Source organism: Gopherus evgoodei, chromosome 12 (genome assembly GCF_007399415.2).
Source record: "Gopherus evgoodei ecotype Sinaloan lineage chromosome 12, rGopEvg1_v1.p, whole genome shotgun sequence".
NCBI lineage: Eukaryota > Metazoa > Chordata > Testudines > Testudinidae > Gopherus > Gopherus evgoodei.
In genome coordinates this window covers 989,998-1,004,220 of record NC_044333.1, presented here as the reverse complement: position 1 = coordinate 1,004,220, position 14,223 = coordinate 989,998, and the positions used below count along the sequence as shown (strand labels likewise).

At 46.2% G+C, this 14,223-nt stretch overlaps 1 protein-coding gene across 5 annotated transcripts in view; it reads right to left on the bottom strand.

Moving 5' to 3' along the window:
• The window catches only part of WDR59 (WD repeat domain 59), a 90,107-nt gene extending 79,384 nt beyond the window's left edge, over positions 1-10,723 (bottom strand). For 2 of the 5 annotated variants that reach the window (XM_030581208.1, XM_030581210.1), the window contains exon 1: positions 10,631-10,723. In XM_030581208.1, the coding sequence (XP_030437068.1) occupies positions 10,631-10,684 (54 nt within the window). In that variant the 5' untranslated portion in view covers positions 10,685-10,723. Of the gene's footprint in view, positions 1-451; positions 591-10,630 lie in introns of those variants that run through there. The other 3 variants (XM_030581209.1, XM_030581212.1, XM_030581211.1) reach the window with 3 other exon arrangements.
• Positions 10,724-14,223: the final 3,500 nt, after the last annotated feature.

The window sequence follows — 14,223 nt, the reverse complement described above, 5'->3', positions numbered from 1 at the left end:
CAGGTGAGTGTGGGACCTTCCCCGCTCCCCATCCTCTCCTAGCAACATGGCTGGGGCCGGGGCAAGGAAAGCGGAGTGAGCTGGGGCCGTGTCGCTCTGCTTCCCGCTGCAGGTGAGTGTGGGACCTTCCCCGTCCACTCCTAGCAACATGGCTGGGGCCGGGGCAAGGAAAGCGGAGTGAGCTGGGGCCGTGTCGCTCTGCTTCCCATTGCAGGTGAGTGCGGGGGACGTCCTTTCCCCAACCTCCCCGCACTCACCGGCAACGAGAAGCTGAGCACTGAGGCTGGGAGCTGGCAGAGTGGAGCGGGCTGGGGCCATGCTGCTCCACTTCCCACCTCTGCTGGTGAGTGCCTGTCAGGGGGCTGGGGGTGTGGACAGGGGGGCTGGGTAGGGGGCAGTCAGGGGACAAGGAGCAGGGGACCAAAGCAAGTTCAATATAACGCAGTCTCACCTATAGTGCGGTAAGATTTTTTGGCTCCAGAGGACCGCATTATCTCGGCGTAGAGGTGTACTTCTACTGCTGATCAGAGCTTTGTCAAGCAGTATCAGCATGAAATTAACAAGACTCTGGTCAGCTTCACAGCTACTTACTGGGCAGCAGAAAAAAGAATAAATATATATGTCAGTTTTACTCTGTTGCCTGGCTTGCAAAACGTATGAGCAGGGTAATGCTGGCTGCCCTCTCTACATTTTCTAGTGTTGGTATTGTTCTGTTCTGGCTAGTAGGGGGTCTCATACATTTCTCCAAACCCTGCAGTGAAGAATTTAAAACTACTCCCTTATTTAGGACCCTAGATAGTAAGGGCTAAAGCTACCCTCCTGGACTCCGGTTAAGAACTGCAAACAGACTTACTAGTACAAAGTGGGTTATTACATTTACAGCAACGTAGCAAAGGGAAGGAGGATTTGCCATATTTCTCACACAGTTCAGGGCAACTATACCTGTATTCCCCTGAGTAGTCTCTCAAGGGCACCCACTCTAAGTTCCCAGCTCCTCAGCCATCACCTCTCTTGGGTAGAGATCTGTATTACTTCCCCTTCTTCTTTAAAGGCTGCACAGTTTTGTGCCTACACTCTGATATTCCCAGCAAGCCAGTCTGCCTAAGACCAGCATCTGTGCTTTCCTTTCTCTCCAGAGGCTATGCCCTGTGGACAGCCTGCAGTTATAAGTTACCACCCAGCTCTTTATAAGCAAGCATCTTTATTCTTCAGGTGAAAGCATTACAGAGAAAACATATTAAAAGACTAAAGGAACCTACTTGCAAGCTAAAAATCTCATCAGAGGTCATCCCCAACTCCAACAAGGGCTCTGGTAGGTGTCTGTCCTTCAAATCTCATAACTGGGTTTTCCCCATGGTTACAGGTTTATAACTGGCACAGATTCAGAATCAAGAACCACCATGAATAGTTTGATCTTGGCCTCATGTAACAGGTAATCAGCAGACAGTGGCCTGCCCCTCAGGACCTAGCTTGCATAATCAGAGGTGAGGCCTGCGACCCATTTTGAGCCGACCCGCTAGGGCACTGGGTCAGGGGCCGCACTGCACGACTTGGCCCCGCTCCAGCCCAGATGCAGGTTGTAATTAATGCTCCAGCTGGGGTGCAGGGTTGAAGGCCAAACCATGCGGCTCCCGGAAGCCGCAACATAGCCCCGCTTCTGCTCCCACATGCTCCAATGGGAGCTGCAAGGGCAGTGCCTGTGGATGGGGCAGCGTGGAGAGTCGCCTGGACATGCTTCTGCGTAGGAGGCAGAAAAGGGACATGCTGCTGCTTCCAGGAGCCGTTTGAAGTAAGTGCTGCTCAGAGCCTGTACCCCCTGAACCTCTCCCCATGCCCCAACTCCCTGCCCTGATCCCCCTCCCGCTCTCCAACTCCCTAGATCCGAGCCCGGAGCACCCTCCTGCACCCCAAACTCCTCATACCCAGCCCCACCCCAGAGCCCACACCCACCGCCCAAACCCAATTTTGTGAACTTTCATGGCTCGCCGTACAATTTCTTCTATTCTCCAACCTGGCCCTCGGGCCAAAAAGTTTGCCCATTCCTGCCCTAGATACTCCCCATGAAATCCACTTGACACTTTTGTTACAAAAGCCCATTTTTGTTTGACACATAGTTCAAGAGAGTCCTTTGAAAAGTTAGGTCTCACATTTGTCATACCTCCCCTCTCAACCGGTTACATGTAATGCCAACCCACAATATTATACGAACCGTCCATTTAATACAATGGACTCCAAAGATACTTAAACTTAATTAGTAAGGTCTCCCTAGGATATAGCAGGAAATTGCCATCTCTATCACAATAGTCAGAATAGCTACTTTTATGAAAAATGAAGAGGAAAATACCTGAAGCCATTATTGACCTGAGCACTTTTGGTCAACTGTCAGGTATTTAATACAGCTAGAGTGGAGCAACCTTATGCTCTTGGTATTTTTTCCATCTTTCCCAGGAGATGGGAGAAAGCCAATAATTCAAAGCTCAAGTCATCTTATATAAAGGTTTTTAAAATAGGTTTAGTCAGCTGTTCCTGTTTCAAAAAGCACTTTGCAATTTCATAACCGTTCATGTAATTAATTGTAATTAATGCTTTATGTATTGGTATACTGCATTTGTAGACAGTGAGTAAGCGTTGTTAGGACAAATGTCAATGCCATAAAACTTAATTCCTGCTGAGAACAGGACAAAGCACCAGTATACAGTCTCACATGCTGGGCAACCATTCTGTCAGTGTCACGAAAGAGGTCACCTGGTAGCAAGATGGCCATTCCAGCATTACAGGCTCAAATCTGGGTGTAAAAATTTCACTATCCAATTCGTTGCAGAGGTTTTGCATGCCAAGAAGTGCTTCTTCAGAACATGACCTTTCAGAATGCAGCTCTGAGCAAAATGAAGACAGATTTCCTCTAGACTAAATTCTCAGGTTACCTGTAATTGCTGCAATTAGCATTAACACTTATTTGGACAGGTATGTTCGAACCACTGGACGTTGGAAAGGAATGCTGAGTCACTAGCACAGGCAGCATCCCCCACCCTCCCAAACATCTACATTAGGTAATTAATTTTGGTTTACTGTTCTTCTACCTTCAGAAACACCTTCTCATACCCCAGAATGCTATCTGCTTTTGGGTGTACCATAACTATTGCTTTCCACTTTGCAGGAAGCAGACAGACTTGGTTTTCCATGGTGGTACTATCTTTAGATTGTAAGCTCTTGGAGGGCAGAGACCAGTTACTTGTTTAGCATAGCTCACTGTCTTGCACACTGACAGCTAATCAGACATAAGCTTATTTTAACCCACCTTTGGACTGCGCTGATGGCTTGCCAAGAACCTATGGGCCACATCCATTTGGATCAAAGAGCACAGAGTACAACCTCCTTCAGTTTCAGCAAGGAGATGTAACCTGTAGACACTCCAGGTTTTAATCAGCCATTCGGCCTTCTGCTAAGAGATACAGTATTGTAGGCTGGGACCTGGAGTTTCCACAAGTAATGCTTTGGTATTAAACATTAGGTTGGCTGCATTGAGGAGCACTATGGGCTGTAAGTACTGACTGTTATTTGACTGGCTGCTCTTTAGCCATCTGTGTAATGTTCATGTTACAGAGGCAGTGTGGATAGAACATGGGTGAGATACAGGCTGTCAATGGTCTGTAGGGTGAACCCAGAAAATCACTTCACTCCGTGAACCTCGGCTTCTCCAGCTGTAAAATGGGGATAATGATACTGAGGACTGCCTTTGAAAACACTTGGAGATCTACTGCTGAGAAGTGCTTTGTAAGAGCTAGGGAGTATTAGTGTTTTACCGTATGCTGCAATCAGAGCTCTCAATTAGCCTTCTCCACAAAGAACCAAACCCAAACATATGAGTGTGTTTGGTGTTAGTGAAAGGTGCCAGCCTACCAGCCTCTACTTCTAGATCAGGCAGTGCCAGTTCCTAAATCCACCAGTGGGCCTTGCAGCTGACCTGCAAGAAACAGCTCTAGGAGAAAGGAAGTAGGTTCAGCCTCCATAGTCTTTTTAATCCTCAGCTTCTCTAGTAAGATTGACAACTATCATGTTGAAATCTAACTGCAAGGAAGAGGACTGAGACCCTTGACTCATTTCACATAAACTGTCAAGTGGTAAGATTTGATTTCTCCTGATCTGGACCAGATCTGAACAAGTGAGCTAGAGGTGAACGTCTCCATCCCTTTATCAATTCTCTGGAAGCAATTCTTCACCGTGGCGTCATGTTCATTTCTCAAAACTTGATCTCATTAATATTTTGATTAGAGGAAGAGATGGAGGAATGCAAGACATAAAACAGAGAAGGTTGTAGGCTGGATTCATTACAGTGAAAATGTATTAACTCAACACATTTGTTCCTAAAGAAGTAGCGTGACAGATGGTAATTTCCTGCAATATCCTGCACAAACCTGACTGAATTAAGTTGGTCTGTCATTGCGGCCACAGACTGCATGTAATTCCATGGGGGAGAGGTATCACAGTTCTAACAGGAGCTAAGAACAGGAAGGCTGGTTAGACAAATTCACTCCCTCTGTAACACCTCCAGAGCAGTATCCATGGGGAGGCTTGCATATACAGGCTCAAACTGGATTCTCCATAGACCAACAGACAAAGAAAGGACTTCTGGTTAAACAGCCTGAGTTAAAACAGACTCAGGGCCTTCTTTCTGATCCTACAAATGGACAGGACCATCTGTCTAAGTGGGGAAGGGGCAGTCCTTTCTTGAAAGGGTCGCCTTGTTCTGAGCAAAAAGGGTTATGAATTTGTAACCACAGAAATAATCCCTGGTGGGCAGGGCTGGTGCAATGATGTTTCGTGCCCTAGGTGAAACTTCCACCTTACGCCCTCCCTCGTCCCTGAGCCCCCACCCTGAGGCGCCCCCCAGCAGCAGCTCCCCCGCCCTGAGGCACTCCCCCAGCCCCAGCTCACCCCTGCTCCGCCTCCTCCCCGAACACGCCGTCGCTGCTTCACTTCTCCCGCCTCCCAGGCTTGCGGCACCTAAGCTGATTGGCAGCTCACCCCTGCCCCGCCTCTTCTCTGAGCACGCCGTGGCTGCTTCACTTCTCCCGCTTCCCAGGCTTGTGGCGCCAATCAGCTTCGGCACCGCAAGCCTGGGAGGCGGGAGAAGTGAAGCAGCCACAGCGTGCTCGGGGAGGAGGCGGAGCAGGGGTGAGCTGGGGTGGGGAGTTACCCTGCGTGCCACCTCCCCCCCCTTACTTGCTACAGGCGGCCCTCCCCTGCCCCAGCTCCCTCCGCCTAAATGCCGGTGGCGACCAGGGCGGCCGAAGATCCAGCTGCCGCGGTCGCTGCTGAAGAAAATGGCGCTCCCCAAATCCTAGCGCCCTAGGTCACTTAAATGGTTGCACCGGCCCTGCTGGTGGGGTTTAAAGGACTGTTTACTGGCCAGACCCCTTGTTGGAATTGGGGTGCTCTCTGGTATGCTTATTGGCATGTGTAGTATGGGCTCTTTTATTGTGTTAGTATGCTTTCTCTGTAATCCTTTTACTGTAAGAGTAAATGTGCTTGCTTAGAAAGAGCTGTGTGGTAACTTAACTGTGGTAATTACACTGTTTTCTGTCTCTGAGACAAAGAGTAAAGCAGGCCCTGCTTAGGCACCCTGGCTCTACTGGGGAATTCACAGTGTAGGCTGCCTGGAAATACCCAGCTCAGAAGAGAGAGAGGCACGAGTCTCCACCCAAAAGAGGTGACTGCTGTGGCGCTAGAAGTTAAAAGTGGGAACTCTTGCTGGACCAGAGGGAGAATACAGGTGCAGTGCCCTGAATTGTAACAGACAGAGCTACTGTGTTCAACTGTTGTTGCAATTGCTCATGCTTTTTTTAAGCATGTTTCCTTATTTAGTATATTTTAAAACATCTACATTTGGATGCACTTGTAACAGGGTTTCACTATAAGCAGCAGCTTCCAAAATATAATCTTGCCTTATTGTTTTCTTGAAAAGAGGGCCCCCAATTTTCTTCCAATCAAACCCAACTGAACGACGTAGATTAGAAATAAACCGCCATAGAAAATAACGTAAATGTTGTTTTTCCCAGGAACCCAAGCGGTAACAAAAACAGTAAATTGGCATGTTAGACATGGATCTGTTCCCCAAATGTTTTAATCATCGCTATATGAACAAGATATAATTTGCACATCAGATTTTAGATGATTAAACTGGAGAAAAGAAAACTAGAACTCCTGGTATAGTCACTTTAATAAGAGGAATAAATATATGATCAGCATTTGAGCAAAAACAATAAAAAAGTTATTCTCAATTGATTAAGTGTATGCACTGTATGAATTCAGCAAAACATGGGACGCTTAGCACCAAACTTCAGTTTAAAATGCTCCTTTTCTTGGCAATAGAGGTTATGATTTTTAAAAAATATATTGCTTAGCAGGCCCAGAGCTGCTTTGACTGTTCAGTTATTTGATAGTCACTACAGTGTCACACAAGGATTTCAAGGAAATGAAGCTAAGAGGATTTCCTACCATGATTATTGCCAGAGATCTTTCTGCTATTTTATTAAAGGAACCTCAAATGCAATAGACAGGCAGGAGAGGAAAGCAGCCAGGTTTCTACATATCAGCTTGGTCATTCATGTCCATTCACCATGAATTGCTTCTACAGATTGCAGGCATGCTTAAATCCCCATCACCTTGCAAGGGTTGTTGCTGTGATGGTCACTAACACTGAAACCAGCAGCAACTGTCCAGATTGCCAAAATTCATTTCAGGAGAAAGAAACAGAAAATACTTGGACAGAGTCAGTCACTCACCTGGCAGGTAAGTAAAGGGGATAGGCAGGTGAGTCTAGAGCTAAAAAATAAACCTAGGTTAAGCATGTTGTAAGAAGGGGGAAATGACACTGTGATTTTATGAGTGTAATATAAGACCTTATTGAAAGGTGACAGGGCCAGAAAGAGTTAATTACCTCACCGACTGACCTGCCCCGGGGTCAAACTTTAGAGACTTGTTAGGAAAATATGCAAATGAATATAACTTTGAAATGCAAGTCTGCATTGTTAGAGGTAGAAGGGTAGGTGTATGCTCAGGTCTTGGAATGTAAGCAAACAAGTCTTGTCTATTGCTATAGCTTTGATTCAAAGATCAAAAAAGGAATATTAACATTTAGGAAGACACTTGAGTGAAACAGTATTATTGTCTCTGTCTCTGTGAAGGTTGTGGTAACTTGTATCTGAACTGTTTAATGGATAAATTACCATGTGCTAATTGCCAGGATGTTTGGGAGACAGAAGATTAAGCTTATTCTCTCAGGTCAAGAGGCTGCTGAAAATGTATAAGTACCCTGGGACAGATCCTACTTCATCTCAGATCTACTTTGGGTTTCAAGAGGGGGAAACCTTAAGCCACAAGGATTGAGATCCCCAGTCACTGACTGGAGTCACCCTGAATATGGACATTGGACTATAACCTATGGACTATTTCTAAAAGGACTTTTGGCGGAGGCCTGAGGCTGGGCACTTCAAGGGAACTGCAGTGTTTGAACTTCTAAGTAACCAGTGAAGTACTACAGAAGCTGTTTTGTGCTGGCTTGGTAAATCTAAGTATTGGAATAACCACCAGCTTCTGGGGTTTGTCTGCAGTTCACCCTAATTGAGTGACCTCAGCTGGCTCCCACAGACAGCACCGTCACAGACACAAATACGTCTTTTCTGGTAGTTTGGAAGAAAACATAAAACCAAGGCCTTGAACACTTATGGTCATAAACGATTCCAGGGCATTTCTAAAACAAAAAATAGGATTAACTCTGGGATCTTGCCCAAATCCTGGATTAAAGAGACACCAACAAATTCAAAAATATATGTTGTAAACAAAGTAACATAGCTAAAAGTACTTGGGGAACCCAATTTACTGTTCACCTTTTTATTCAACTTGACTTTAATAAGAACTGGTTTTGAAAAAGTTAAAGGGATAGTCAACTTTAAAAGCAGCAAAGAATCCTGTGACACCTTATAGACTAACAGACGTTTTGGAGCATGAGCTTTCGTGGGTGAATACCCACTTCGTCAGATGCATGCACCAAAACGTCTGTTAGTCTATAAGGTGCCACAGGATTCTTTGCTGCTTTTACAGATCCAGACTAACACGGCTACCCCTCTGGAACTTTAAAAGGTTTCTACAACTGAATTAAAAGTAGTTTCAGATAACACACCTGCTACTGAGTATCCCTGCCAATCTAAGCAATTACATTTTATTTTTTAAATATATTTATCGCTCCCTATTGCTGCTTGAAGGCCACACACAAACAACAGAGGGAAATGACTGTCATTTCAAAGGAAACCCTGAACATGACTATATAGCAAGTATCAAAAAAGAGAAATCTCTCTCTAATATTTTATTTACAGGCATCTCAGTTGTTAACTGTAACAATAACAGGTAAAAAAATTATTGACAGAAGTATGATTTTATACCTCAGTAAGGGTTTTGTTACTGTCTCATATACAAAGTAGAGAATTATAGACTAGATGAACTTACTACAAGTTGGGTGCATATTATCAATGTTTCACAATCGATCTGAAAGGATATATCAAGTGGGGTCCCACAGGGATCTGTCCTGGGTCCCGTTTTCTTCAATATATTCAATTATAATTTGGACAATGGCATAAAAAGTACACTTATAAAGTTTGTCCACAATACCAAGCTGAGAGGGGTTGCAAGCACTTTGGAGGGCAAGACTGGAATTTAAAATGATCTTGACAAACTGGAAAAATGTTCTGAAATAAGTAAGATTAGATTCAATAAGGACACAGACAAAGTACTTCATTTAGGAAGAAATAATCAATTGCACAAATACAAAATGGGAAATGACTGCCTAGGAAGGAGTATGCTGTGTTGTAGCCATGTCGGTCCGAAGACATTAGAAAGACAAGCTAGATGAGGTAATAGCTTTCATTGGACCAACTTTTGTTGGTGAGAGAGAGCTCTTGAAAAGCCCTGTGTAGTTTGAAAGTTTGCCTCTCTCACAACAGAAGTTGGCCCACTAAAAAAAAAAATTTACCTCGCCCATCTTGTCTCTCTAGGAAGCAATACTGCAGAAAAGGAGCTGGATCACAAACTGAATGAGAGTCAACAATGTAACACTACTGCAAACAAAGTGATTGTTCTGGGATGTATTAGCAGAAGTGTTGTAAGCAAGACACAAGTAGCAATTACTCCATTCTAGGCAGCCCTGATAAGGGCTCAGCTGGAGTATTGTGTTCAGTTGTGGACATCACACTTCAAAAAAGATGTGGACACATCAGAAAACATCCAGAGGAGAGCTACAAAAACGTTTAAAGGTCTAGAAACATGACTTAACAAGGAAAGATTGAAAATACTGGGTTTGTTAGTTTGGAATAGAGATGACTGAGCAGGGACATGACGACAGCCTTCAACTATATAAAAGGTTGATATAAAGAGGAGGGTGAGAAATTGTTCTCTTTAGCCACTGAGCATGGAACAAGAAGTAATGGGCTTGAATTGCAGCAAGGGAGATTTAGTTAAACATTAGGAAAAAGTTCTTAACGGTCAGGGTAGTTAAACGTTGGACCAAATTAACTAGAGAGGCTGTGGAATCTCTGTCATTGGACATTTTTAAGAACAGATTGGATAAAACGGTCAGCTATGGTGTTGATTTATTTGGTCCTGCCTCAGTGCAAGGGGGCTAGACTTGATGACCTAATGTGGTCCCTTCCACTGTCGCATTTCTATTATTTCTATGAGCTAGGGTAGGTCTACACCACCAGCCGGATTAGCGGGTAGCGATCCATCTATCGGCGACTGATTTATTGCGTGCAGTGTAGACACGATGAATCAATCCCTGATCACTCTCCTCTTGACTGCTGAACTCCAGCAGTGCGAGAGGCAGAAGCAAAGTTGATGGGGGAGCCGTGGCCATCGATCCAGAGCTGCGAGGACGCAAAGTAAGTAATTTTAATTGGATCTAAGATACGCAACTTCAGCTATGAGAACAGCATAGCTGAAGTCGACGTATCTTAGATCGATTCCCCTCCCCCCAGCGCAGACCAGGCCCTAGTCTACACTAGAAGCGCTACAAGGGCACTGATGGAGCTGTGCCATTGTAGCACGTCTGGTGAAGATGCTCTAAGCTGACGGGAGAGAGCTCTCCTGCCCTCTTTATTACTCCACCTTTGCACAAAGAGGTAGCTCTGGTTTTGTCTACACTGGCACTTTTGTCGTTAAAACTTGTTGTTGTTCAGGGGTGTGAAAAAACACCCCCCCGGACAAGAGAAGTTTTCATGACAACGTGTCAGCGCAGACAGCCCTCCGGCGGTGGGAGACACTCTCCCGCCGATGACACCCCCGGCCCTGGCTGGGGGCGGTTTTACTTTGTCGCAGGAGATCTCTCTCCCGGGGTAAGGTGCGCGGCTCAGCGCTGGGCGAGGGAGCCTATGGACCAGCAGCCCGGCCCACCCGGGGCGAGGGCGGCACAGCGCGGGACACACACAGGCCGGGCGAGCCCAGCCCTGGCGGGGCCCGCAGGCAGGGAGGCGAGAGGAGCGGCCCCTGCCCCCGCAAAGCAGCAGGGAGTTCCCCGCACAGACCAGACGGCGAGGGGCGTGGCGCATGCGCTCTCTCCCAGGCTGCGGGGGCTCGTTACCTGCGAGTCCCGGAACTCCACCACCACATTCTCGCTGCTCCAGCGCGCCGCCATCTTGGGCCGCCCCGCGCGACACAGCTGAGGGAAGTAGGATTGGAGACGCAACTTCGCACGCACCCGGCGGGAAGCGCAAGGACTGCTGGGAGATGTAGTCCCGGGGCCGCAGGGCGGGGCTGGGAGAAGCGGTCGGGCAGCACGGCGCCTTCCTCCCAGCCTGTGCTGCCTGGGCGCTCATGGGACGGAGCGTTCACGGGATCCCATGAGTCCAGGAGCTGGAACTTTAAGAAATAACACCGACTATTGGGGCAGGGCTGGTGCAACCATTTAAGTGACCTGGGCAGTCGCCTAGGGTGCTAGGTTTGGGGGGGGAGGGGGGGAGTGCCATTTTCTTTGGCAGTGACCGGATCTTCGGCAGCCCCGGTCGCCACCAGCATTTAGGCGGAGGGAGCTGGGGCAGGAAAGCACGGGGAGGGCTGCCTGCAGCAAGGGGACGGGGGGGAGGGTGGCATGCAGGGGAACTCCCTGCCCCAGCTCACCCCTGCCCCACCTCCTCAAGCATGCGGTGGCTGCTTCACTTCTCCTGCCTCCCAGGCTTGCAATTGGCGCTGCAATCCTGGGAGGCGGGAGAAGTGAAGCAGTGATGGCGTGCTTGGGGTGGAGACGGAGCAGGGGTGAGCTGGGGGGGGTGCCTCAGGGCAAAGGGTGGGGAGCTGCCACGGGGGGGGGGCCTCAGGGCAGAGTGGGGAGGGTGCAAGGTGGAAGGTTCCCCCTAGGGCGCGAAACATCCTTGCACCGGCCGTGATTGCGGGAGACACACTCAGAGTCCAAGTTGTCACTCCCCTCCAGCTGACTGTGTAATCATCTTCCCCTGGCCGTGCTCTCTTGCTAAGCTCATGGAAGGAGCAGCAAGGGAGTTTTCTTTATTTATGTAAACATTTTCCTTTTTAGTTATTATTTTGCCATTGGTTAAGAGGATATTGGCTGATAAGTTAGGCCCTCAATTTAGGTACGGAAAAAATATTTAAAAATATTTACAAAAGCTGGTATTTACAAAATTGCTTTAATGGAATTAAAAATAAAAATAGTTTTGTGTTTGGATTTTAACATTACCTTACAATGGTCCCAATCCTGCAAACACTTGGGCACATGCTTCATTTTGCTTAAATTAGTAGTTCCACTAAAATTAATAAAACTGCTCACAGCCCTGATCTTGTAAATGTCTATGTGTGTGTGCTTAACTTTACTACCATGAGTATGTCCATTGAGGTTAATGGGATTACTCATACTGTAGAACCTAAGAGTTACAAACACCAGAGTTATGAACTGAGCAGTCAACCACACACCTCATGTGGAACCGGAAGTACATGATCAGGCAGCAGCTCAGACATCAATACCAAAAAACAAATACTGTACAGAACTGTGTTAAACTTGAGTTCAAAAAAATTGTGATAAGGGAAGGAAACTGTTTCTGTGCTTGGTTAATTTAAATCAGGGGTTCTCAAAATGGGGGCTGGGACCCCTCAGGGGGGGTCATGAGGTTATTACATGGGGGATTTCAAGCTGCCAAACTCCACCCCAAACCCCGCTTTGCCTCCAGCATTTATAATGGTATTAAATATATTTAAAAATGTTTTTAATTTATAAGGGGAGGGGATTGCATTCAGAGGCTTGCTATGTCAAAGAGATCACCAGTACAAAACTTTGAGAACCGCTGGTTTAAATTAATATGGCTAAAAGCAGCATTTGTCTTCTGCAAATAAAGTTTCAAAGCTGTTTAAATGTTCAATTGTAAAATTTGAAAGAACAAACATAACATTTTGTTCAGAGTTACAAACAGCTTCAATTCCTGAGGTGTTTGTAACTCGGAGATTCTACTGTAATAGTAAAGTTAAGCATGTGTTTAAATGTTTGCAGGACTAGGGCCAACATTTGCAACTGCAATGCTGAAGATTTATGCTAGTATATGAGAACCTGAAAGTTAAACTAACTAGGAAATAAATTTAAATAAAATTGAGTAGTTTATTTTTATAGTGGAAGCCAAGTAAAATGCAAAAACTAAGTAATAAATATAAATAGTTCAAAGTAAATAAGGTTGTACAATTATTTGGTGTTAATATTCTAAAATGATCCTACTAGTGCTAATTTGGGAATTTTTCAATATAGCCCTGTTGCACTTAAGGAATCTGAGAAAGTTAAAACTATTTCACTCAGTCATACTATATCAAATCACCAAGTCACTGTTTTTTGTTTTTTTTCTAGTTGTGCGTCACATGGCATCATACTGACAATTGCACAATCAGGGACAAAGGGAGGACACAGGGGTGAAAGTAATTTACAGGACTTACCGGTACTGCTGGAGTCCGGGGGGGGGGAGGGGGCATGGCCTCTCAAGATTTAAAGGCTGGGAGACCTAGGGCCTTTAAATCAACTAGGGCCTCCCAGCTGCAGAGTTCAGGGGCAAATTAAAGGACCCGGGGCTCCGGTTGCTGCGGGGAACCCTGAGCTTTGCAGGGCTGGGGCAGGTATTTAAAGGGCCAAGAGCTCCTGCCCCTGAGGTGAGCTCCAAGCCCTTTAAATCCTGGCCCCAGCCCAGCCACCAGAGCCGTGGCCAGGATTCAAAGGGCTCTGAGCTACCTGCAGAGGCAGGGCACTCTGAGCCCTTTAAATCTCAGCTGTGGCATGGGGTTTAAAGTGTTCTGGGCTGACGGCAGCCGTGGCAGCCTAGAACCCTTTAAATTTGGCCCTAGCCCGGCCACCTGAGCTGCAGGCGGGCAGGGGTTAAAGAGCTCTGGGCTGCCAGCTGTGGTGGGGAGCCCAGAGCCCTTTAAATCCCTGCAGTGAAAGCCAGTGCAGTCTCGCTTACTTTTGTCTCTGGGAGGACATGGCAATTATCTACAAATACTTGAATGGTGTAAGTGACAGGAAGGGAGAGGAATTATTTCAAGGAACATAAGACCTAAGAGCAATAATGGAATGAATTCAAATGGAAACTTTCTGGCTGACTATCAAGAAAAACTTCTTTACAGTAAAATCTATTTGACTCTCCAGCCGAGAGGGGGAAGTGCACAAGGACAGGACATTTTGACAATGGTCTGGGTGCATTATTATTATTAATTAAGACCTGACACAGGTAGCTCTGTGTGTGCATGACACAAAATACAGTCTCTGCTTGAAAAATCTGTGAAGTTATGCATGTGTATGTGCATAAATGTACTCACACCAACAGTTCTAATGAAGTCAGTGAACCAGGCCACTCACCAGGAAAGCCATTAATTGGTTTGTGCTTCAGCTTCCCAACTTTCAAATGTAGCTATTAATCTTTGCTTTGTCCCGTTTGAATGTTGTAAGCATTTTGGGACAGAAACTGTCTTGTATTATGTGTCTGTACAGTGCCTAGCACAATGGATCCCTATGTCCGCTAAGGGCTCTAGGCATTACTGTGAAACGAATAATAAACTGAAATCTATGATGCAACCTTAACTATGGTCCCACGACTGTTGCACCATAACAGCACACTGTCAGCGCTTCACACATCATTATAATTAGCAGCAGAGGCTTGCGGCTTTTCCATCCTCAACACACAGCGAGGAGTC